The sequence below is a fragment of the Oncorhynchus kisutch genome, linkage group LG10, assembly GCF_002021735.2.
Source record: "Oncorhynchus kisutch isolate 150728-3 linkage group LG10, Okis_V2, whole genome shotgun sequence".
NCBI lineage: Eukaryota > Metazoa > Chordata > Actinopteri > Salmoniformes > Salmonidae > Oncorhynchus > Oncorhynchus kisutch.
Window position 1 is genome coordinate 48,001,443 of NC_034183.2, and position 23,942 is coordinate 48,025,384.

General features: G+C 44.2%; 1 protein-coding gene across 4 annotated transcripts in view; it reads right to left on the reverse strand.

The window, feature by feature from the left end:
* The window catches only part of LOC109897253 (procollagen galactosyltransferase 1-like), a 34,710-nt gene that overhangs the window by 8,743 nt on the left and 2,025 nt on the right, over window positions 1-23,942 (reverse strand). For 2 of the 4 annotated variants that reach the window (XM_031833844.1, XM_031833843.1), the window contains exons 2-5: window positions 23,733-23,840; window positions 23,267-23,394; window positions 2,726-2,836; window positions 743-860 (exon numbers count right to left, since the gene is read on the reverse strand). In XM_031833844.1, coding sequence (XP_031689704.1) covers window positions 743-860; window positions 2,726-2,836; window positions 23,267-23,310 — 273 coding nt within the window. In that variant the 5' untranslated portion in view covers window positions 23,311-23,394; window positions 23,733-23,840. Of the gene's footprint in view, window positions 1-742; window positions 861-2,725; window positions 2,837-21,366; window positions 21,778-23,266; window positions 23,395-23,732; window positions 23,841-23,942 lie in introns of those variants that run through there. The other 2 variants (XM_031833842.1, XM_031833841.1) reach the window with 2 other exon arrangements.

Sequence of the window (23,942 nt, forward strand, 5' to 3'; positions counted from 1 at the left end):
GGGGGAGCGGGAACAGTGAGACACTTTAATAACCACTTCAAGCTTTAAAAATCACTCTGCAACCCTCTCTAGTGACACTTTGAACAATGGATCTCATTGTAGCGGCAGCCTAAGTCCAGCCACCAGAATCAGTGTTAGAATGAGGCAGCATAGGCCACAGCCTTGGGTTCAAATAGTATTTGTTTTCATTCATAAACTTTAGCTGCTCTATTTTAACCCAGTTCTAATTGCACAACATTTCAGAAGACAAAAGGCACATTTCAAAAACAAAACGACCTCATCTGTGTTTTCACTCTATCATAAAAAGTACACCCCTGCGAGTCCTGGACAATGTGTTCATGCTTAGGGGTGCAAGAATAGAACTCAAAGCTGTCATATTTAAGATTCTGGAAGGTTTATTCCAGAATGGTAAATCCTAACACCATGCCAGATGAATTGGTTTACTCTAAACCAGATGTGAGATAGGAAAGCATGACTCTCGCTGTTCTATTATTGCGTTATTGTAAGGAGAAGTCTGCGTCTCTTTAAAATAGGATGGGTAGTCATGGAGAAAGACTTGACTGTAATCCCAAATTGCACCCTATTCCCTACATAGTGCACAGCTTTTGACCAGGGCCAATCTATGTCCAAAATGGTACCCTATTCCCTACACACTATGTAGGGAATAGGGTGCTGTTTATGATGCCCCCTGTTTATCTGTAAAAGAGGGTGGGGTCGTCATGGAGACTGGAGAAAGAAGTACCATGAAGTAGTCAGCCCACATTTCTCTTGCGGAGTCCAGTGCTGCCTGCCGCAGCTTCATCACGTGTGCGTAGCGGAGGTTGGTCCACTGCTTCGGGCTGTCTGCATCCTGGTACTCTCTGAGGGACAAACGTAAACAAACAGAACATTCAGTACATCCTCTCTGGGAACAATTTACAGCAAGGTGCCTCTCCGTAACACTTTACATTAAGGTGCCTCTCCGTAACACTTTAAAAAGGTGCCTCTCCGTAACACTTTAAAAAAGGTTCCTCTCCGTAACACTTTACATTAAGGTGCCTCTCCGTAACACTTTAAAAAGGTGCCTCTCCGTAACACTTTAAAAAGGTGCCTCTCCGTAACACTTTAAAAAGGTGCCTCTCCGTAACACTTTAAAAAGGTGCCTCTCCGTAACACTTTACATTAAGGTGCCTCTCCGTACGTAACACTTTACATTAAGGTGCCTCTCCGTACGTAACACTTTAAAAAGGTGCCTCTCCGTAACACTTTAAAAAGGTGCCTCTCCGTAACACTTTAAAAAGGTGCCTCTCCGTAACACTTTAAAAAGGTGCCTCTCCGTAACACTTTAAAAAGGTGCCTCTCCGTAACACTTTACATTAAGGTGCCTCTCCGTAACACTTTACATTAAGGTGCCTCTCCGTACGTAACACTTTAAAAAGGTGCCTCTCCGTAACCCTTTAAAAAGGTGCCTCTCCGTAACACTTTAAAAAGGTGCCTCTAACACTTTAAAAAGGTGCCTCTCCGTAACACTTTTAAAAGGTGCCTCTCCGTAACACTTTAAAAAGGTGCCTCTCCGTAACACTTTAAAAAGGTGCCTCTCCGTAACACTTAAAAGGTGCCTCTCCGTAACACTTTACATTAAGGTGCCTCTCCGTACGTAACACTTTAAAAAGGTGCCTCTCCGTAACACTTTAAAAAGGTGCCTCTCCGTAACACTTTAAAAAGGTGCCTCTCCGTAACACTTTACATTAAGGTGCCTCTCCGTAACACTTTACATTAAGGTGCCTCTCCGTACGTAACACTTTACAAAGGTGCCTCTCCGTAACACTTTAAAAAGGTGCCTCTCCGTAACACTTTAAAAAGGTGCCTCTAACACTTTTAAAAGGTGCCTCTCCGTAACACTTTAAAAAAGGTGCCTCTCCGTAACACTTTAAAAAGGGGCCTCTCCGTAACACTTTAAAAAGGTGCCTCTCCGTAACACTTTAAAAAGGTGCCTCTCCGTAACACTTTAAAAAGGTGCCTCTCCGTAACACTTTAAAAAGGTGCCTCTCCGTAACACTTTACATTAAGGTGCCTCTCCGTAAACAATTTACATTAAGGTGCCTCTCTGTAACACTTTACATTAAGGTGCCTCTCCGTAACACTTTACATTAAGGTGCCTCTCCTTAACACTTTACATTAAGGTGCCTCTCCATAACACTTTACATTAAGGTGCCTCTCCGTAACACTTTACATTAAGGTGCCTCTCCGTAACACTTTACATTAAGGTGCCTCTCCGTAACACTTTACATTTAAGGTGCCTCTCCGTAACACTTTACATTAAGGTGCCTCTCCGTAACACTTTACATTAAGGTGCCTCTCCGTAACACTTTACATTAAGGTGCCTCTCCGTAACACTTTACATTAAGGTGCCTCTCCGTAACACTTTACATTAAGGTGCCTCTCCGTAACACTTTACATTAAGGTGCCTCTCCGTAACACTTTACATTAAGGTGCCTCTCCGTAACACTTTACATTAAGGTGCCTCTGCGGAACACTTTACATTAAGGTGTCTGTGAAGGAGGATGTTAAGTGTTTTATATGTATTTTGTAGACAGTCAATTAGTAGTTTATAAATCACATATTAACCATCTAGAAATGACTTATAAATATAATGGAAAGTGTTCCCTCTCCTGAATAAATGACACAGATAGATACAGAAACAGATACACACACAGTTTATAAAGTGAACATGAGAGGAACTCACGTAGGCTCCTCCTGCGGCCTCCACTCCACATAGTGGTAGAGTTTTTGGACCTTGACGAGCCAGTCACGCAGGATGGCTGTAGTGTTGTCCACATTGTGGTCCGTCGCTACCCTGCACAACACAGAGACAGAGGCACATTACTATTACAGGCAGGATTCATTTGTTCCTTTTCTGGTCAACAGTGTAAGGGGTCATAAGCACACAGACACACAGACGTTTATAGGAGCAGTGGCATTGGAAGTAGACCTGAGTAAAGTACAGATAGTGACTGTGAAAGATCATATCAGGGCTCAGGTGACAGTACTTCAGTGTTCACTTCATTGTGGCCTATTGTCAGGAGCCGTGGGATACGGACTCCAGCATTGAATGTCATACAAGCATGTCGTACACCCATACCAAAGCAGCTCTAATATCCACCACCCATCCTTGCCGGTTTACTAAAAAACGGAAAATATACTAAATAAGCAAGAATGCTGGAGAAGTGAAACTTCATGGTTATTAGCTACTGAAAAGGACTGTGTGTGTGTTTGAGAGACTTCTTGTGCCAGACTGACAGTTTGCGTGCCTGATTCCATTCTGCTGAGGTTCCAACTGAAACCACATCTTTCGGTCTATGTGAATAGGAACTGGGAATCCTGTTACAACTAGAGAACGACTGATAAATCAGCCCGCCGATATTGGCCTTTTCTAGTTTTTATTTTGTACTTTTTTCCCCCAATTTTGTGATATGCAATTTATAGTTACAGTCTTGTCCCATCGCTGCAACTCCCATATGGACTTGGGAGAGTCGAAGGTCGAGAGCCATGCGTCCTCCGAAACACGACCCTACCAAGGGTTCTTGCTTCTTGACACACTGCTCGCTTAACCCGGAAGCCAGCCGCACCAATGTGTCAGAGGAAACACTGTACAGCTGGCGACCGAAGTCAGCGTGCATACGCCCGGCCGCCACAAGGAGTCGGTAGAGCGCGATTTGACAAGGACATCCCAGTCGGCTAAACCCTCCCCTAAACTGGACGACACTGGGCCAATTGTGTGCCGCCTCATGGGTCTCCCAGTCATGGCCGGCTGCGACACAGCCCGGGATGACTAGAGGTCAACCGATTAATCGGAATGGCCGAATAATTAGGGCCGATTTCAAGTTTTCATAACATTCGGTAATCTGCATTTTTGGACACCGATTGTGGCCAATTACATTGCACTCCACGAGGAGACTGCGTGGCAGGCTGACTACCTGTTACGCGAGTGCAGCAAGAAGCCAAGGTAAGTTGCTAGCTAGCAATAAACTTACCTCTTAACATAATCACTAGTTAACTACACATGGTTGATGATATTATCTAGCTTATTATCTAGCTTGTCCTGCATTGCATGTAATTGATGCGGTGCCTGTTAATTTCTCATCGAATCACAGCCTACTTCGCCAGACGGGTGATGATTTAAGAAACGCATTCGCAAAAAAAGTACTGTCGTTACACCAATGTGTACCTAACCATAAACATCAATGCCTTTCTTTAAAATCAATACACAAGTATATATTTTTAAACCTGAATATTTAGTTAATATTGCCTGCTAACATGAATTTCTTTTAACTAGGGAAATTGTGTCACTTCTCTTGCGTTCCGTGCAAGCAGAGTCAGGGGATATGCAGCAGTTTGGGCCGCCTGGCTCGTTGCAAACAGTGTGAAGACCATTTCTTTCTAACAAAGACCGTAGTTAATTTTCCAGAATTGTGACATAACATTGAAGGTTGTGCAATGTAACAGCAATATTTAGACATAGGGATGCCACCCGTTAGATAAAATATGGAACGGTTCCGTATTTCACTGAAAGATTTGAGCATATTAATGACCTAAGGCTCGTATTTCTGTGTTTAATTAATTAAGTCTATGATTTGATATTTAATTGAGCGGTGGTAGGCAGCAGCAGGCTCGTAAGCATTCATTCAAACAGCACTTTCCTGCATTTGCCAGGAGCTCTTCGCTGTGCTTCAAGCATTGAGCTGTTTATGACTTCAAGCCTATCAACTCCTGAGATTAGGCTGCTGTAACCGATGTGAAATGGCTTGAAATGGTGCGTGCTAATAGCGTTTCAATCGGTGATATCACTCGCTCTGAGACGTTGAAGTAGTTGTTCTAGTAGTAGTTATAGCTGCGGCTTTGGAGCGATGGGTAACGATGCTTCGAGGGTGGCTGTAGTTGATCTGTCCCTGGTTCGAGCCCAGATAAGGGCGGGGAGAGGGACGGAAGCTATACTGTTACACTGGCAATACTAAAGTGCCTATAAGATCATCCAATAGTCAAAGGTATATGAAATGCAAATGGTATAGAGAGAAATAGTCCTAGAATTCCTATAATAACTACAACCTAAAACTTCTTACCTGGGAATATTGAAGACTCATGTTAAAAGGAACCACCAGCTTTCATATGTTCTCATGTTCTGAGCAAGGAACTTAAACGTTAGCTTTCTTACATGGCACATATTGCACTTTTACTTTCTTCTCCAACACTTTGTTTTTGCATTATGTAAACCAAATTGAACATGTTTCATTATTTATTTGAGCTAAATTGATTTTATTGATGTATTATATTAAGTTCAAATAAGTGTTCATTCATTATTGTTGTAATTGTCATTATTACAAATAAATAAAATGTCTGATTTAATCGGTATCTGCTTTTTTTGGTCCGCCAATAAATCGGTATCGGCGTTGAAAAATCCTAAATTGGTCAACCTCTTAGTAGTGACGCCTCTAACACTGCGATGCAGTGCCTTAGACCGCTGCGCCATCGAACATCGAACATCGTCGAACATCTCATTCCAAAATCAGCCCGAACCATGAACAACAGCCCCAGACCATTATTCCTCTTCCACCTAACTTTACAGTTGGCACTATGCATTCGGGCAGGTAGCGTTTTTCTGGCACCAGCCAAATCTAGATTCCTCCGTCGTACTGGCCTAGTCTATCGGCCCATCTCTATCGGCTTTGCTGATAGTCCCTCTGCATAGCAAAACTGCAGTTATGCCAGCCGCCACTCACCGTCTGAGTCACATGCACTGCACAATGCAAATTAATGTCTAGCTGGGACCAACATCACGTCACTAGCACTCAGCATGCAGAGAGAGCAGCGCGAGAAGCGATGAAATAAACACATCATCCAAAAAGATGTCAGACGAATATAAAATGGTAATATCTTCGCCTGTGAGTGATGAAAAACAATTGGCCTCAGCGACAATTATTTGAATAATTCAATGGATGTTTTGTGCACAAAGGCAATGACTAAAATGTCTTATTAGGAATTTTCTAATCTGACTTCTCTATGTGGCCGTGTACGGAAGTCGTCTATTTGGGCCGGGGCATCAGTTAAACTGTAATACCGATGCAAAACTGTAGGAGCAGTCAAAACCATGCTTCTAGATCATAACCCTGAAATTAATACAGGTTTAGGAGATGTTATACGTTGTGTACTATGAAATAATATCAGTCAGTTAAATGTACCTTTTATGAATTATAAGCCTTTTATGTTTCATTTTAATAAAATAATTTAAAAACGTGACCTTAGCTAATGAAAATGGTCTCATAGAACAAAATGTAAAAGATCTCCTAAGCCTGTGTTTACCAGAGGCCTATCATTTTTTTTTACAAAAACTTAATTTTCTCATGATGAATTGGATTTGTCCAATGAACTAAGGCGGAGTTAGTGCCTATAAAAATATGTCTTTACTATTGCTCTCTAGCTGGCTAGATAAACATGGTGCTAAGATATCAGATAGGAGCTAATAGCAAATGTGGCTAGCTAGCTACATGCACCATTTTCGGCAACGAGCCATCTGATTTGCTGATCTGACCAGCCGCAATCGTATCCGTATACTGACGTGCATCATCGTTTCATAGGTAGGAAAAACTTCGCTCTCCTTGTAAGATATTATGCACATTTATGGCTTGGTAGAAAATCGCCATTGAGCTAGTTCTCATTGTAGCAGTAAACAGCACCAAATGATACACTACATGGCCAAAAGTATGTGGACGTATGTGGCTCGTCGAACATCTCATTCCAAAATCAGCCCGAACCATGAACAACAGCCCCAGACCATTATTCCTCTTCCACCTAACTTTACAGTTGGCACTATGCATTCGGGCAGGTAGCGTTTTTCTGGCACCAGCCAAATCTAGATTCCTCCGTCGTACTGCCAGATGGTGAAGTGTGATTCATCACTCCAGAGAACGCGTTTCCATTGCTCCAGAGTCCAATGGTGGCGAGCTTTACACCAGTCCAGCAGACGCTTGGCACTGCAAATGGAGATCTTAGGCTTGTGTGCTGCTGCTCGGCCATGGAAATCCATTTCATGAAACTCCCGACGAACAGTTATTGAGGCAGTTTGCTTCCAGAGGCAGTTTGGAACTCGGTAGTGAGTGTTACAACCGAGGACTGATTTTTACGTGCTTTCAGCACTCGGTGGTCCCGTTCTGTGAGCGTGTGTGGCCTACCACTTTGCGGGCTGAGCCGTTGTTGCTCCTAGACGTTTACACTTCGCAATAACAGCACTTACAGTTGAGTGGAGCATCTCTAGCAGGGCAGAAATTTGTCGAACTGACTTGTTGGAAAGGTGGCATCCTATGATGGTGCCACGTTGAAAGTCAGTGAGCTCCTCAGTATGGGCCATTCTACTGCCAATGTTTTCCTATGGAGATTGCAAAGCTGTGTGCTCAATTTTATACACCTGTCAGCAAAGGGTGTGGCTGAAATAGCCGAATACACTAATTTTAAGGGGTGTCCCCATTCTAGAGTATGAGCGATAGAGAGAGATATGAGAAGATGTGAAAGGGAGCGGAGTTACAGCCTCGCTCTATCCAATCGTAGCAGTAGGATCAACCCACCCATTTCTTAACACATAGCTGAAATAGCCAATTGAGTTGTTTGGAATTTCGTCCTGCCAGCTGAGTTGTTTAGAGATGCTCCTGACAGCTGAAAAAAAATCTATTCCCGATCGTGGAAAATGACAAAAGAAAACTAGTTTCATAAGCATCCGTGATCACAAATCATAATGTTACGATGGACCCATTTGCAATGAACAGATGTTATTTTATATTCTCAAACTAAGAGCAGTGCCTATAATGATGTCCTTCTATATAGGTGTGACATGCTGGAATGATACTTCTATGCAAACGTTGATCAGTAGCAGGGATACAAAATACAATTACAACATACAGATACAAAATACCATAAAGATCAATGTATCAAAATAAACTACAAAAAGTGCATTTTATAATGTATTGAATTAAAATACAAAAATACATTTGCAAGTAGCTGGCCCGAACAGCAACAACATTCTCAGTAATGGTTACAAAAACGTTTTTCATCTACCTCAGTTGAGCAAGTCAGTCTGGATAAGAGTGTCTGCTAAATTACCAAAATGTATATGTCAACAGAACATGCCAAAATGAACTGCAAAGCACACTAGGTATTATTATTGGCCTTGTTTCAGGGCAGAGCTCATTAAAATAAATCTAATCAAATTTGATGTCACATACACGAGTTTAGCAGTTGTTGTTGCGAGTGTAGCGAATTGCTTGTGCTTATAGTTCCGAAAGTGCAGCAATATCTAACAAGTAATATCTAACAATTTCACAACAAATACTTCATACACACAAGTCTAAGTAAAGGAATTAAGAATATATAAAATATATGGACGGGCAATGTCTGAGCGGGATAGACTAAGATACAGTAGATAGTATAGAATACAATATATACATATGAGATGAGTAATGCAAGATATAAACATGATTAAAGTTACATTATTTATAGTGATTAGTGTTCCATTTATTAAAGTGGCCAATGATTTCAAGTCTTTTTGCAGGCTGCAGCATCTCTGTGCTAGTGATGGCTATTTAACAGTCTGATGGCCTTGAGATTGAAGCTATTTTTCAGTCTCTCGGTCCCAGCTTTGATGCACCTGCACTTGCCTTGTGGATGATAACTGGGTGAACAGGCAGTGGCTTGGCTGGTTGTTGTCCTTGATGATCTTTTTGGCCTTCCTGTGACATCGGGTGCTGTAGGTGTCCTGGAGGACAGGTAGTATGCCCCCGGGGATGAGTTGTGCAGACCGCACCACCCTCTGGAGAGTCCTGGGGTTGTGATCGGTGCAGTTGCCATACCAGACTGTGACACAGCCAGACAGGATGCTCTCGATTATGCATCTATAAAAGCTTGTGAGGGTTTTAGGTGACAAGCCAAAATTCTTCAGCCTCCTGAGATTGAAGAGGTGCTGTTGTGCCTTCTTCACCACGCTCTCTGTGTGAGTGGACCATTTCAGTTTGTCTGTGATGTGTACGCCGAGGAACTTAACTTTCCACTTTCTCCACTGCTGTCCCGTCGATGTGGATTGGGGGGTGCTCCTGCTGCTGTTTCCTGAAGTTCACGATCATCTCCTTCGTTTTGTTGACGTTGAGTGAGGTTATCTTCCTGACTACCACACTACCAGGGCCCTCATCGTTGATGGTAATAAAGCCTACTACTGTTGTGTCATCTGCAAACTTGATGATTGTGTTGGAGGCGTGCATGGCCACGCAGTCATGGGTGCACAGGGAGTACAGGAAGGGGGCTGAGCATGCACCCTTGTGGGGCTCCAGTGTTGAGGATCCACGAAGTGGAGGTGTTGTTTCCTACCTTCACTACCTGGGGGCGGCCCGTCAGGAAGTCCAGGACCCAATTGCACAGGGTAGGGTTCAGACCCAGGGCCTCGAGCTTGGAGGGTACTATGGTGTTGAATGCTGAGCTATAGTCAATTAACAGCATTCTTACATAGGTATTCCTCTTGTCCAGATGGGATAGGGCAGTGTGCAGTGTGATGCCGATTGCATCGTCTATGGACCTATTGGGGCAGTAAAGCAAATTGGAGTGGGTCTAGGGTGACAGGTAAGGTGGAGGTGATATGATCCTTGACTAGTCTCTCAATGATGACAGAAGTGAGTGCTACCAGGCGATAGTAATTTAGTTCCGTTACCTTTACATTCTTGGGTACAGGGACAATGGTGGCCATCTTGAAGCATGTGGGGACAGCAGACTGGGAAAGGGAGAGATTGAATATGTCCATAAACACACCAGCCAGCTGGTTTGCACATGCTCTGAGGATGTGGCTAGGGATGCCGTCTGGGCCGGGAGCCTTGCGAGTGTTAACACGTCTTAAATGTCTTATGTCGGCCACGGAGAAGGAGAGCCCACAGTCCTTGGTAGCTGGGAGCAAGGCGTCGGTGTCTGCGACGTAGCTTGTTTTCCTTTTGTAGTCCGTGATTGTCTGTAGACCCTGCCACATACGTCTCGTGTCTGAGCCGTTGAATTGCGACTCCACTTTCTCTGTACTGATGGTTTGATTGCCTTATGGAGGGAATGGCCACTCTGTTTGTATTCTGCCATATTCCCAGTAACCTTGCCATGGTTAAATGCGGTGGTTCGCGCTTCAGTTTAGGGCGAATGCTGCCATCTATCCACGGTTTCTGGTTAGTGTAGGTTTTAATATTCACAGTGGGTACAACATCTCCTATACACTTCTTGATAAAATCAGTAACCGTCTCGGTGTACACGCCAATATTATTCTCCGAAGCTACCCGGAACATATCCCAGTCTGCATGATCAAAACAATCTTGAAGCGTGGATTCCGATTGGTCAGACCAGAGTTGAATAGTCCTTAGCACGGGTACTTCCTGTTTGAGTTTCTGCCTATAGGAAGGGAGGAGCAAAATAGAGTTGTGGTCAGATTTGCCGAAAGGAGGGCGGGGGAGGGCCTAGTATGCATCCCGAAAGTTGGAGTAGCAATGGTCGAGTGTTTTTCCAGCGCAAGTGCTACAGTCGATTTGCTGATTGAATTTAGGTAGCCTTTTCCTCAAATTTGCTTTGTTAAAATGCCCCTCTACAATAAATGCAGCCTCAGGATATATGGTTTCCAGTTTGCATAAAGTCCAGTGAAGTTCCTTGTCTTAGCAAAGGGTCGGAATACTCAAGTACTGACATATGTTAAAAAAAATATATTAAAAAGTCATTATGGGGTATTGTTTGAAGATTGATGATGAAAAAAATGTATTGAATCCATTTTAGAATAACGCTGTAACGTAAGAAAACGTGGAAAAAGTCAAGGGGTCTCAATACTTTCCGAATGCAGGTGAGACAACAACATATCACAATTGTATCAAGTACTTTTCCCCTCAACATTTAAACATATACATTTAGTTAATTTAGCAGACGCTGTTATCACACCATAGTGTATGAGCCTTCTGATACATACGCAGGGTGAACCACTATAAACATTTTTCATAGAAAACTATTTTGTATTTTGAAAATACATTGGAGTGTAGTTCAGCCCAGTGTAATTCCAATTCCCAAGTACTTAAAATACATATTTCAAATACATGCAACAGAAATACTGCCCATTTTGGATTAGTTGTAGGCTTATATAAGTCCCAAATGGAAGACAAATAGATTTTGTTACCTGTAGCACCAATGCATGCAGACACTCATATTGAATATGCATTCACCTGCATTGTGAGTATGTCTATGCCATCTTAATTTACAAAGTTTATCAAGAGATTTACCATTCAAGTAAAATAATATTATGTAGTTAGATTGGTAAAAATAAAGTCAAATGTATTGTGTGATTTTTAAATGTATGTATTAACGAATATACACTGCTGTCTCTGGAAAATTGTCATCAAAATGTTCAAATGTAATGATATTGAATATCAGCCTAAAATAAATCGGCCATCGGCCTCCTTGACCCCCCAAAATTGGTATTGGCCGTAAAAAAAATCCATATCTATAAGGGCACAAGGCGAGACCCAGATTCATACACAGGAGGCAGATGGTAAGAGTATTTGAAGTTTATTAAATCCAAAAAGGGGTAGGCAAAAGAATGGTCGTGGCAAAAGGTCAAAACCAGTTCAGAGTCTAGGAGGTCCCGAAGGGCAGACAGGCTCGAGGTCAGAGGGCAGGCAGAATGGTCAGGCAGGCGGGAATGGAGTCCAGAAAACTGGCAAGGGTCAAAACCGGGAGGACTCTCAAAAAGAGAATAGAAAAGGAGTACGGAAAACACGCTGGTTGACTTGAAAACATACAAGACGAACTGGCTCAGAGATAAATACACCAGAGAAAATAAGTGAAACCTGGAGTAGTTGGAGACAATCACAAGGACAGGTGAACCAGATCAGAGTGTGACAATATCGGTCGTTCTCTAGTTACAACACCTATCACTCCTCCTGAGCCCTAGGCCCCGTCAAGAGACAACCCCTATCCCCTACCTCCTTTGGGCATGTAGATCTGAGAGGATTGGCTAGGTAGGCTACTCTGTAAGCATAGGGCAGCGAGGAGCTAACTATCGTCATGTTTAATCTGCAGGCCTTCCTGTCAAATTCTTCCAGATCAGTGCCTAGGGGTTAGGAGCTAGGGGCTGCTTCTAGATAGGGCCCAAGGGAGGAGCTACTTCCCATATTAACCTATCCAAATCATGCAGAATAGTGCCTAGGGGTTGTTTCCAAACAGGCAACAGAGTCAGAGTACTGGTCTGGCCTAAACCTCTAGGCACAACAGTGCCACTGACAGCACAGCTTATAATTCCCCAGTCCTAATAGCAGGCAGCCAAAGCAGGTTCTATCTTCTCAGTGTTAAGTGGATAGCTGATGTCACACTGGTCTGTGAAAACACTGCAGGTCCTTGCTAAGTTTGTTCACTCCTGTCTCCTCACTCTAGCTGTCCAAGATTTACTTACATACTCAACAAACTCCCGATTGCACAAACTAAGACCTCTCCAAGTCGTGTACAGTCGAAATCCGCTCCTCCTCTGCTCTCCAGAAACCATATGCATGGGTAGCCAACAAAATGTCATTCTATCATTGGTTGTGTAGATCCAGATAGGCCTATTCCTTTCATTTTGGATCTGAGGCATATACAGTTGAAGTCGGAAGTTTACATACACCTTAGCCATATACATTTAAACTCAGTCTTTCACAATTCCTAATATTAGAGAGAATGATTTATTTCAGCTTTTATTTCTTTCATCTCATTCCCAGTGGGTCAGAAGTCTACATACACTCAATTAGTATTTGGTAGCATTGCTTTTAAATTGTTTAACTTGGGTCAAAGATTTCAGGTAGCCTTTCACAAGCTTCCCACAGTAAGTTGGGTGAATTTTGGCCCATTCCTACTGTCAGAGCTGGTGTTACAGAGTCAGGTTTGTCAGCCTTCTTGCTTGCACACGCCTTTCAGTTCTGCCCACAAATTTTCTATAGGGTTGAGGTCAGGGCTGTGTGATGGCCACTCCAATACCTTGACTTTGTTGCCCTTAAGCCATTTTGCAACAACTTTGGAAGTATGCTTGGGGTCATTGTCCATTTGGAAGACACATTTGCGACCAAGCTTTAACTGATGTCATGAGATGTTGCTTCAATATATCCACATAGTTTTCCTGCCTTATGAAGCCATCTATTTTGTGAAGTGCACCAGTCCCTTCTGCAGCAAAGCACTCCCAAAACATGATGCTGCCACCCCCGTGCTTCACGGTTGGGATGGTGTTCTTTGGCTTGCAAGCCTCACCCTTTTCCCCCCAAATATAACGATGGTCATTATGGTCAAACAGTTCTATTTGTGTTTGATCAGACCAGAGGACATTTCTCCAAAAAGTACAATCTTTGTCCCCATGTGCAGTTGCAAACCATAGTCTGGTTATTTTATGGCGATTTTGGAGCAGTGGCTTTTTCCTTCCTGAGTGGCCTTTCAGGTTATGTCGTTATATAGGAATCGTTTTACTGTGGATATAGATACTTTTGTATCCGTTTCCTCCAGCATCTTCACAAGGTCCTTTGCTGTTGTTCTGGGATTGATTTGCACTTTTCGCACCAAAGTACGTTCATCTCTAGGAGACAAAATGCGTCTCCTTCCTGAGCGGATGACAGCTGCGTGGTCCCATGGTGTTAATACTTGCGCACTATTGTTTGTACAGATGAACGTGTTTGGAAATTGCTCCCAAGGATGAACCAGATTGTGGAGGTCTACAATTGTTTTTCTGAGGTCTTGGCTGTTTTCTTTTGATTTTTCCCATGATGTCAAGCAAAGAGGCACTGAGTTTGAAGGTAGGCCTTGAAATATATCCACAAGTACACCTCCAATTGACTCAAATGATGTCAATTAGCCTATCAGAAGCTTCTAAAGCCATGACATCATTTTATGGAATTTTCCAAGCTGTTTAAAGGCATAGTCAACTTAGTGTATGTAAACTTCTGTCAATGGCCCATTGATGTCCAGAGGGGGCAGAGGAACCTCCCGCACCTCAGACTCCTGGAGTTGGCCAGCCACCACCGGCCTGAGGAGAGACACATGGAACGAGGGGTTAATACGGTAAATCGGTGAGAAGCTGTAACCTGTAACTCGTTCAGTCTCCTCAGGACTTTAAATTGCCCCACAAACCGCGGACCCAGCTTACGGCAGGGCAGGCAGAGGGGGAGGTTTCGGGTCGAGAGCCAGGCCCGGTACCCTGGTGCAAACACCGGGGCCTCACTGCAGTGACGGTCTGCGCTGGATTTCTGGCACAGCACGGCGTGCTGAAGTGAACATGGGCGGCGTCCCATGTCTCCTCCACGCGACCCGGAACCAGTCGTCCACCGCAGGAGCCTCGGTCTGACTCTGATGCCAAAGAGCCAGAACCGGCTGATACCACAGTACGCACTTGAAGGGGAAGAGGTTAGTGGAGGAGTGGCGGAGTGAGTTCTGGGCCATCTCTACCAGGGGCACGAACGCAGCCCACTCCCCCGGCCGGTCCTGGCAATAAGACCTCAGAAACCTACCCACATCCTGGTTAACCTGTCTAGGACTGGGGTTCCGCTAACAGCCAATGAAATTGCAGGGCGCCAAATACAAAATCAACAGAAATCTCATAAATCTAATTTCTCAAACGTATTAGGCACCATTTTAAAAGATAAAATTCTCATTAATCCAGCCACAGTGTCTGATTTCAAAAATGCTTTACAGCGAAAGCTCCACAAACGATTATGTTAAGTCACCACCAACTCACAGAAAAACCCAGCCATTTTTCCAGCCAAAGAGAGGAGTCACAAAAAGCACAAATAGAGATCAAATTAATCACTAACCTTTGACGATCTTCATCAGATGACACTCATAGGACTTCATGTTACACCATACATGTATGTTTTGTTCTGTAAAGTTCATATTTATATCCAAAAATCGTATTTTACATTGGCGTGTTATGTTCAGTAGTTCCAAAACATGCAGTGATATTGCAGAGAGCCACATGAATTCACAGAAATACTCATAAATGTTGATGAAAATTAAAGTGTTTATGCATGGAACTTTAGATACACTTCTCCTTAACCTGTCTGCGCACGGAACCCGCTAGCGGGCTGAAATTCCATAACATACGGTGATCGCTACATAAATAGTCATATTAAACATTCATGAAAATACAAGTGTCTCACATGTATCGAAAGCCTAGCATCTTGCTAATCCAACTGCGTTGTCAGATTTAAAAAAGGATTTACTGCGAAATAATATGCGATTATCTGAGCATAGAGCCCCATAAAAAAAAAATTTTTAACCAGCACAGGCGTAACAATCACAAACGGCATTAAAATAAATTGTTTACCTTTGACGATCTTCGTCTGTTTGCAATTCGAATGCTCATTGTTACACAATGAATGATCATTTGTTTGATAAAATCAGTTTTTATAGCCTAACACGAAACATTTTGTGAACCGCTTGTGTCGTGAATTCCGTCTCATTCCATTTTCTATGACATATTCCAGGTAAATAACCCACACATAACGTGACTTTTCCAGTCATGTTTGGTTTCACTGCAATCAACTGGTTTGTTTGTAACACAATCAAACCTGATGGGCCATTTCGCGAGACATATTGACTGAAAGAAACCGATTTGAAGACAACAAGTCATGACATCATTGTGCACCAATGACTTGCCCGCTGTTTAAAAAACGTATGTTTTTTTTCATTGTTTTATCTAAACCTGATCTATTGTGTTATATTCTCCTACATTCAATTCACATGTACACAAACTTCAGTGTTTTCTTTCAAATGGTACCAAGAATATGCATATCCTTGGTTCTGTGCCTGAGCTGGCTGTTAGATTTGGGTATGTCTTCAGGCGGAAATTGCACAAAGTAGGGGGGGGGGGGGCTGTAAAGAGGTTAATGCAACCGCTGTCAGATTTAAAAAAAATCTTTATGTAAAAAGCATAATCTGAGTACGACGCTTAGAGCCCAAATCAGCCAAAAGAAATATCTGCCATGTTGCGCAGTCAACATTAGTCATAAATAGCATTATAAATATTCACTTACCTTTGATGATCTTCACCAGAATGCACTCCCGGGAATCGCAGTTCCACAATAAATGTTTGTTTTGTTTGATAATGTCCATCATTTATGTCCAAATAGCTTATTTTGTTAGGGTGTTTGGTAAACAAATCCAAAAGCGCATTCAGGTCCAGTCGGACGAAAAGTTCAAAAAGTTATATACCAGGTCAAAGAAACTTGTCAAACTAAGTATAGAATCAATCTTTAGGATGTTTTTATCATAAATGTTCAATAATGTTCCAACCGGAGAATTCCATTGTCTGAAGAAAAGCAATGGAACGAGAGATATCTCTCATGTGAAATGCGCGTGACTGAGAACGAGGCTGCTGGCAGACCCCTTAGTGAAACAGCTTCCATCCGGCCCCCCTTCACAGGCGAAGCCTGAAACAACGTTCTAAAGACGGTTGACATCTAGTGGAAGCCTTAGGAAGTGCAACATAACCCATATGTGAATTCGATAGGGGCTGAGTTCAAAAACTACAAACCTCAGATTACTCACTTCCTGTTTGGATTTTTTCTCAGGTTTTTGCCTGCCATATGAATTCTGTTATACTCACAGACATCATTCAAACAGTTTTAGAAACTTCAGAGTGTTTTCGATCCAATACAAATATTAATATATTAGCATCTGGGACTGAGTAGGAGGCAGTTTACTCTGGGCACACTATTCATCCAAAAGTGAAAATGCTGCTCCTCTGTGTCATACAGCCGGGACAGTGCGTCTGCCTTCACGTTCTGGGAACCTGGTCTGTAAGAAAGGGTGAACACAAAACAGGTGAAAATCATGTCCCACCTTGCCTGGTGAGAGTTCAGTCTCCTCGCCGCCCAGATGTACTCCAGATTGCGGTGGTCAGTCCAGATGAGAAAAGGGTGTTTATCCCCCTCAAGCCAATGTCTCCACGCCTTCAAGCCTTGACGACAGCCAACAGCTCCCGGTCCCCCACGTCATAGTTTTGCTCCGCCGGGCTGAGCTTCCTCGAAAAGAAGGCACAGGGGTGGAGCTTCGGCGGCGTACCCGAGCGCTGAGAGCTCACGGCTCCTATCCACCTCCACTATGAACGCCAAAGAGGGATCCGGATGGGCCAGCACGGGAGCCGAGGTAAAGAGAGCCCTCAGGTGACCAAAAGCCCTGGCTACCTCAACCGACCACTGCAAACGTACCGGGCCCCCCTTCAGCGGCTTCCACGCCACTCACCCCCTTTCCATTTCTGTACCTTTGTGTGTCTCCCTCAGAGGTAAATGGAATTATCGCTTTACAGAACAGGTGGACTTGGTGGAATTTAAGCTTTCACTGTATGTGCAATAGGCATTTATTTCTAATAAAAATGCTTTAATGATGAGTCCATCACTAGTAGGATTTTCACTCCTCCATCCTTCCATCGCTCACCCCTTTCACCCCCCTCCCCCTTCACGGGAGCCGCTACCTGACCAAAACCCCGGATAAACCTCTGATAGTAATTGGCAAACCCTAGAAACCGCTGCACCTCCTTTAGCGTGGTGGGAGTCGGCCAATTACACACGGCTGAGATGTGGTCACTCTCCATCTCCACCCGAGGTGGAAATGCGGTACCCTAGGAAGGAGACAGACTGTTGGAAGAACAGTAATTTCTCAGCCTTGGCGTACAGGTCATGCTCCAACAGTCGACCAAGCACCCTGCGCACCAGGGACACACGCGTGTAGCGGAGTAAATCAGAATGTCATCAATATACACCACTACACCCTGCCCGTGCAGGTCCCTGAAAATCTCATCTACAAAGGCTTGGAAGACTGATGGAGCATTCATCAACCCATACGGTATGACGAGGTACTCATAATGCCCTGAGGTCGTACTGAACGCCGTCTTCCACTCGTCTCCCTCCCGGATATGCACCAGGTTGTAAGCACTCCTGAGATCTAGTTTGGTGAAGAAGAGCACCCCGTGCATTGACTCAATCACCGTGGCGATAAGAGGTAGCGGGTAACTGTACCTCACCGTGATCTGATTTAGGTCTCGGTAGTTAATACACGGGCGCAGACCTCCCTCCTTCTTCTTCACAAAAAATAAACTTGAGGAGGCGGTGAAGTGGAGGACCGAATGTACCTGACACAGGGATTCGGAGACATGTTTCCATAGCCGCCGTCTCCGCCTGTGACGACAGGGGAAACACGTGACTCCTGGGAAGTGCGGCGTCTACCAGGAGATTTATCGCACAATCACCCCGTCTATGGGATGGTAATTGAGTCGCCTTCTTTTTGGAGAAGGTGAGAGCCAAATCGGCATAGTCGGGGGGAATGCGCACGGTGGAGACCTGGTCTGGACTTTCCACAGTAGCACCTACGGAAACCCCTAAACACCTCCCCGAGCACACTCGTGACCACCCTGTGAGAGCCCTCCGTTGCCGTGAAACAGTGGGGTCATGACAAGCTAACCAGGATAGGCCTAGCACCACGGGAAACGCAGGAGAGTCAATGAGAAAGAGACTGATTCTCTCTGTGTGACCCCCCCTGCGTCACCATGCCCAGAGGAGTGGTGGCCTCTCTAATTAACCCTGACCCTAATGGTCGACTGTCTAAAGCGTGAACTGAGAAGGGCATAGCCACAGGAACGATGTAAACTATGTGCAAATGATCCGTCTATAAAATTCACAGCCGCGCCTGAATCGACGAGCGCCTTATGCTGGGAATGCGAGGAAAACTCAGGAAAAGTAACAAACACAAACATGTGTGCAACAGAGGGCTCTGGGTGAGAATCGTGCCTTCTCACCTGGGGTGATGCCAGAATGCCCTGCCTGCTGCCTCGACCACCAGAGGAACCAACCCGGCACCGACCGGCAGTGTGACCTCTGCGGCCACAGATGGTGCACGAGATGGAACTTCCTCCGGTCTCCCTGAGCGCAGCACCGCCCAACTCCTTGGGCATTGGAGCAGTGTTGCTGGGGAATGGAACGGACAGACCCCGCTCTGGACGTCCACGGGTAGCCAGCAGGTTATCCAGCTGAATGGACAGGTCCACCAGCTGGTCGAAGGTGAGGGTGGTGTCCCTGCAGGCCAACTCTAGACGGACATACTCGCGCAAACTGCAACGATACTGGTCGATCAGGGCCCTGTCATTACATCCCGCTCGGCCAGGGTCCGAAAGTCCAAAGCGAACTCCTGTGCGCTCCTCGTACCCTGCCGCAGGTGGAAAAGACATTCACCCGCCGCTCTGCCCTCGGGCAGGTGGTCGAAGACTGCCCGGAAACGACAGGTGAACTCCTCAAAGTGCTCCAGCACCGCATCTCCCTCCACCCACACGGCGTTGGCCCACTCCAGGGCTTTCCCCGAGAGACATGAGACGAGGACGGACACCCTTTCACGGCCCTAAGGAGCCGGGTGGACGGTGGCCAGGTATAATTCCAACTGAAGCAGGAAACCCTGGCAGCGAGCAGCCATCCTGGCGAATCCCACTGGAACCGGGTGCCGGGGGAGCGAGTAGCGGAGGCCCCTGTTGTGCTGGTGGAGGTGCCGGAGGAACTCCCTGTCTCTCCCCGTCCATAGCTTGGACGACGCGGTCCAATGGCGGCACCGAGATGGTGGAGCATCACTATGTGTTCCTGGACGTGCTCCTCGACCCCCATACCAGGGGCACCTGCTCCTGCTGACTCCATAGATTTGGTGTGGAATTCTGTAAGGGGTGCGTAACTGGTGGCAGAGAAGTCAGACGCAGGAGAGCAGAACTGGGTAATAACCGGAGCAGTTTATATACAAAACCACCGGCATCCAGAATAACAACGTATAGGTACAAAACCCGTCGCGCACCAGAAAACTATGTGCACAATCACTACAACAAACAATTCCGCACAAAGACATGGGGGGAACAGACGGTTAAATACACAACACGTAATGAGGGAATGAAAACCAGGTGTGTGGGAAAACAAGACAAAACAAATGGAAAATGAAAAATGGATTGGCTATGGCTAGAAGACTGAACACCGCCCGAACAAGGAGAGGAACCGACTTCGGAAGAAGTCGTGACATACTGATAGCAGCGGTGGCGCTTGGCTTGCACGTGCAAATTCAGAACACCCAACATTCTAGAATTAAAAGCTTATTTAACGCGTCAAATAGTGCTATTGTCAAATAGTGTTATTTGACGTGTATCTTTTTTGACACGCAAAGACCAAAACGGCGTTCCATAGTATGTCGTGAGTCTAATAGCAGTGACGCTATGAGTGTGTAACTCCGGTAGGGCAACATCTGAAAAATAGCGCATTTGGTAGTGTTTACTGGTGCTCGACCAGTCGCGAAAACCAACATCACCCACGCCCTAGTCAGTCCAAGTACATTGGCCTGTACACAACTCATTCACTAACAATATATCTATATCAGTAGTAGCCTAACCATAGTAGAGGTTCCAAGTTATTGTTTATTTTTATTTACCTCAAAACATCATCAATACACTGTTTAGCAATAGGCTACACAGTATTTTATCTGACCTGGAGGTTAATACCAAGAAATACTCCAATTGACCTCCATCCCACCACCCACTCATTTAGACTGCTAAAATATAAAGATCCACAGTCCCCTCCCCGCTTTCATCATGGGGGACAATCAAGAGATTTTCTGTGGCTATATTTCCTGTAGTCATCATCTCAGTTGAATAGCTTAACTATCTGATCAGTATCTTGCCTATCCCTTAGGGCCACACATTCATAAATCTGACTAGTGAACAGTCTGCAGACTGGGGGTATATGCTCTACTTGGCAAAGGTGAGGAGAAATACAGTAGAAGACAGATAGACAGGTCTCAGCTAGTTAGTTACAAGAAGGGGGCTCTATCCTTTCTGTGTTTCCAATGGGTGAATTATCACCACGTAGGCACTGGACAGTAGTAGCTGCTACTACCTCAACAGAAATGCCAAACATGACCAATTCAATTGAACACTATGCACCATGCAGGGCACTCAACGTAATTAATTCGAGAATATGGTGACGTTGCAGGAAAATGACTACCCCGTTTTCCCCCTAAATACTTTCCCAGGCAGTGCAGGACTCAATGAAAGTCGCGCCCACCTCGACTGGATTCATCTTTCCGGAACCTTTGTGATGATAGCTGTAATTCTGATGTTGCATATGTACAATGTGGTTGGAGCTAGGAAAGTTGCTTTTGACTGTCATGTAAAAATAATAAAATTGACCAGTAACGAGGAATGACACCCTGCCCTTGTAAATTATTGTAACGTTAGGTTAGCTATCGAACATGCTAGCCACAGCAATACCATCATAAAACAGAGACCATACCTCACATTTAAACTGAGAAACTTACCAAACTGCCACGCGGTCCTTGGGATAATTCAGACGTTCGATAGTTGCAAGGAAATAAGGCAGAGAATGTTCAGAGTTGCGGCAGACAAGGGCAATGAGGACCCGAGGGGCAAGAAGTGGTGATTCGGGGCTCCAGCGTTCTTCGGGGAAGTATCCTTGAGCTGGTCCGGAGAACAGTAACGTCAGGGCGGTGGACAGAAGGAAGATGTACCGGTGCATCGCAAAGCACAGCAAATGGAGAAAAAGCAAGTTATACACTAACAAAGACGCACACTATGCAGAAAGAGCAAATATTTCACTGACTTGAAGCCCTTTCATGAAAATATGTCACCACCGACAAAAACGCAACACCTCAGTGACAACGCTGCAAATAGTCTCAGGCTCTACTCAACCAGAGGATTAAAGGGAATGTCGTTCAATGTTTAAAGGGGATGGGCCTAAATTACACGGTGGTTGTTACAATGTAACAGCAAGTTTATGACAGGTTGAATAAACCTTTTTTTTTTTGTGGAAACTATTGCGAATTGAACAAATTCATTTTTTAAACCTTTATTAATCGATTTGTAATGTTAATATTGATAATTCTGATATTCTGATATTGATAATAATTATTTTCATCACTGTAACCTTTAGCCAAGAAGGGCATGTGCCATTTCAGTTTATCATCAAAATCATAAATGTTTTGGCTAGACAGAAGTGCATGTCATCCATTTTAACGCCCACTGATAGTCCAATGCAAAGTCAGACTTCAAAGTACAGCGGTCAACAGATTGGTAACAAAGTAAACACTTTCTGGCTGAGGCTACCATACAAGCAGCTTGTTGGAATCCCATACAATTCCATGAGATAGTACACACTAAAGAACCCTGAAACTTTAACAGTAAATCTATTTGTATTATTATGACATTACACCGTTTCCTCTGGAATGAATCATCTAGCAACTACTTCAAATGGTTTCCCCATCATTATACATACATTCAGCACCGTTCTACAACTGATGTGTAAACAATCCAATGTTTTTCCTATTCAGTCATGAATTCACTTAAATCCCATTTTCCTGGTAGGTAGGGTTTAATCTCATGCCTAAAACATAACACTGTCAAATAGAAACAGGAATGTTCAGTGATATCCTGTACATTTTTCTCTGTGGGTATTGAGTTTCTGAGCTCCTTTTTGTCCTTCTCTTTGGTATTTAGAGTTTTGCTGCAGAGCCTGGTCTCTCCATTTGGAGTGTCAAGGAAGCAGTGGCTGGTTCATCTGTGAGCCAGAACAGTATGACAGTAATTTGCAATCATGCATTCATGGCTTTGCACTACAATACATTATGTTTGTGTCAACATGAACGTCTTCCCTTACATGTGCTAAACATAACTATTTGTATTCAACTAACTGTAGAGTGGTTATGGCTCATTTCCAGTTCAGGGAGAGGGCGGCTGCTTGGGACATGTATGCTGAGGGTTTTCTGATCTCCCATAACAGAAGACAGTTCTTCCTTCATGAAAGACTATCTGATGAGAATAGTACCTAACAGCTTTAATTACACCCAGACCAAGCAACGCCTTTTTAACGTTTTTTAACCCCCATTGAGAACAGATGTAATGTCATGATCTGATCTTCACAAGACCATATGGATAAAAAAAGAAGACGTATTAGTAACATTGATGTAAATAGTTATCCGTTTTAGCTCCTTTGATACCAGAATTACAACCTAATGAGTGATACAGGTGGCGTTCCAGGTCGTCTGAGAAGATTTCTTTATCATATATAATGCTAAACACTTCTCCAGGCATTGTGAGATTTGATAAACAGTGCAACGCGACTGCAAAAAAAGACAACCTGGGAGTCAACATGGCTACAGTGCAATAAAGACGACCTGAAACTGGGCTGTAGACTATGCTCACCTACAGCGGGGGATGGTCTGGGAAGAGGGAACAGGTGTGTCCATCAGGCCCCATGTCCAGCAGCAACAGATCAAACACAGAGATATCTTCCTTCAGGACTCAGTGAAATGACGTTGCCACAAGCAGCACTGGAGATATTGAGATGAACGAGATGCAACACTTTGCTCTCACACAGTCACACAAAGTATCTGCACGGGTTCCCTTCACACTGTTCACAGCGTGGTAGACAGGGCACCAAATCAGCAGAGAAGTTGAGTCTTGCGATTCAACACTCTTAGTTGTTGCGGACATTTACCCACTATGCTGTTTACTTTCTGCATCTACGTCATATCGCTGAGTCTACCTTTAATACCAAAATAGATTATAATATCTCAATGGTTCATGTCATAACTTTTCTTTGTTTCATAACCATACAAGTGATAAATGAACTGTGTGTGTGTATATGTATGTGTGTGTGAGTCTGTACCTCCTTCAGTTTGCGGGCATAATCCTCAGCACACTCCTGTACAGATAAAGAGGGGTCAATCGCCAGGACCCCACTGTCTGGGATGTTGATTTTGGAGAACAACTGATTCTGTTGACAAAAACAAAACATGATTGAATATAAATAGGTATTTAACCTGATAGATGCAGAAGAACTGTCCTTACTTAAGGTTGAATGAGAACTAGAAAAAGG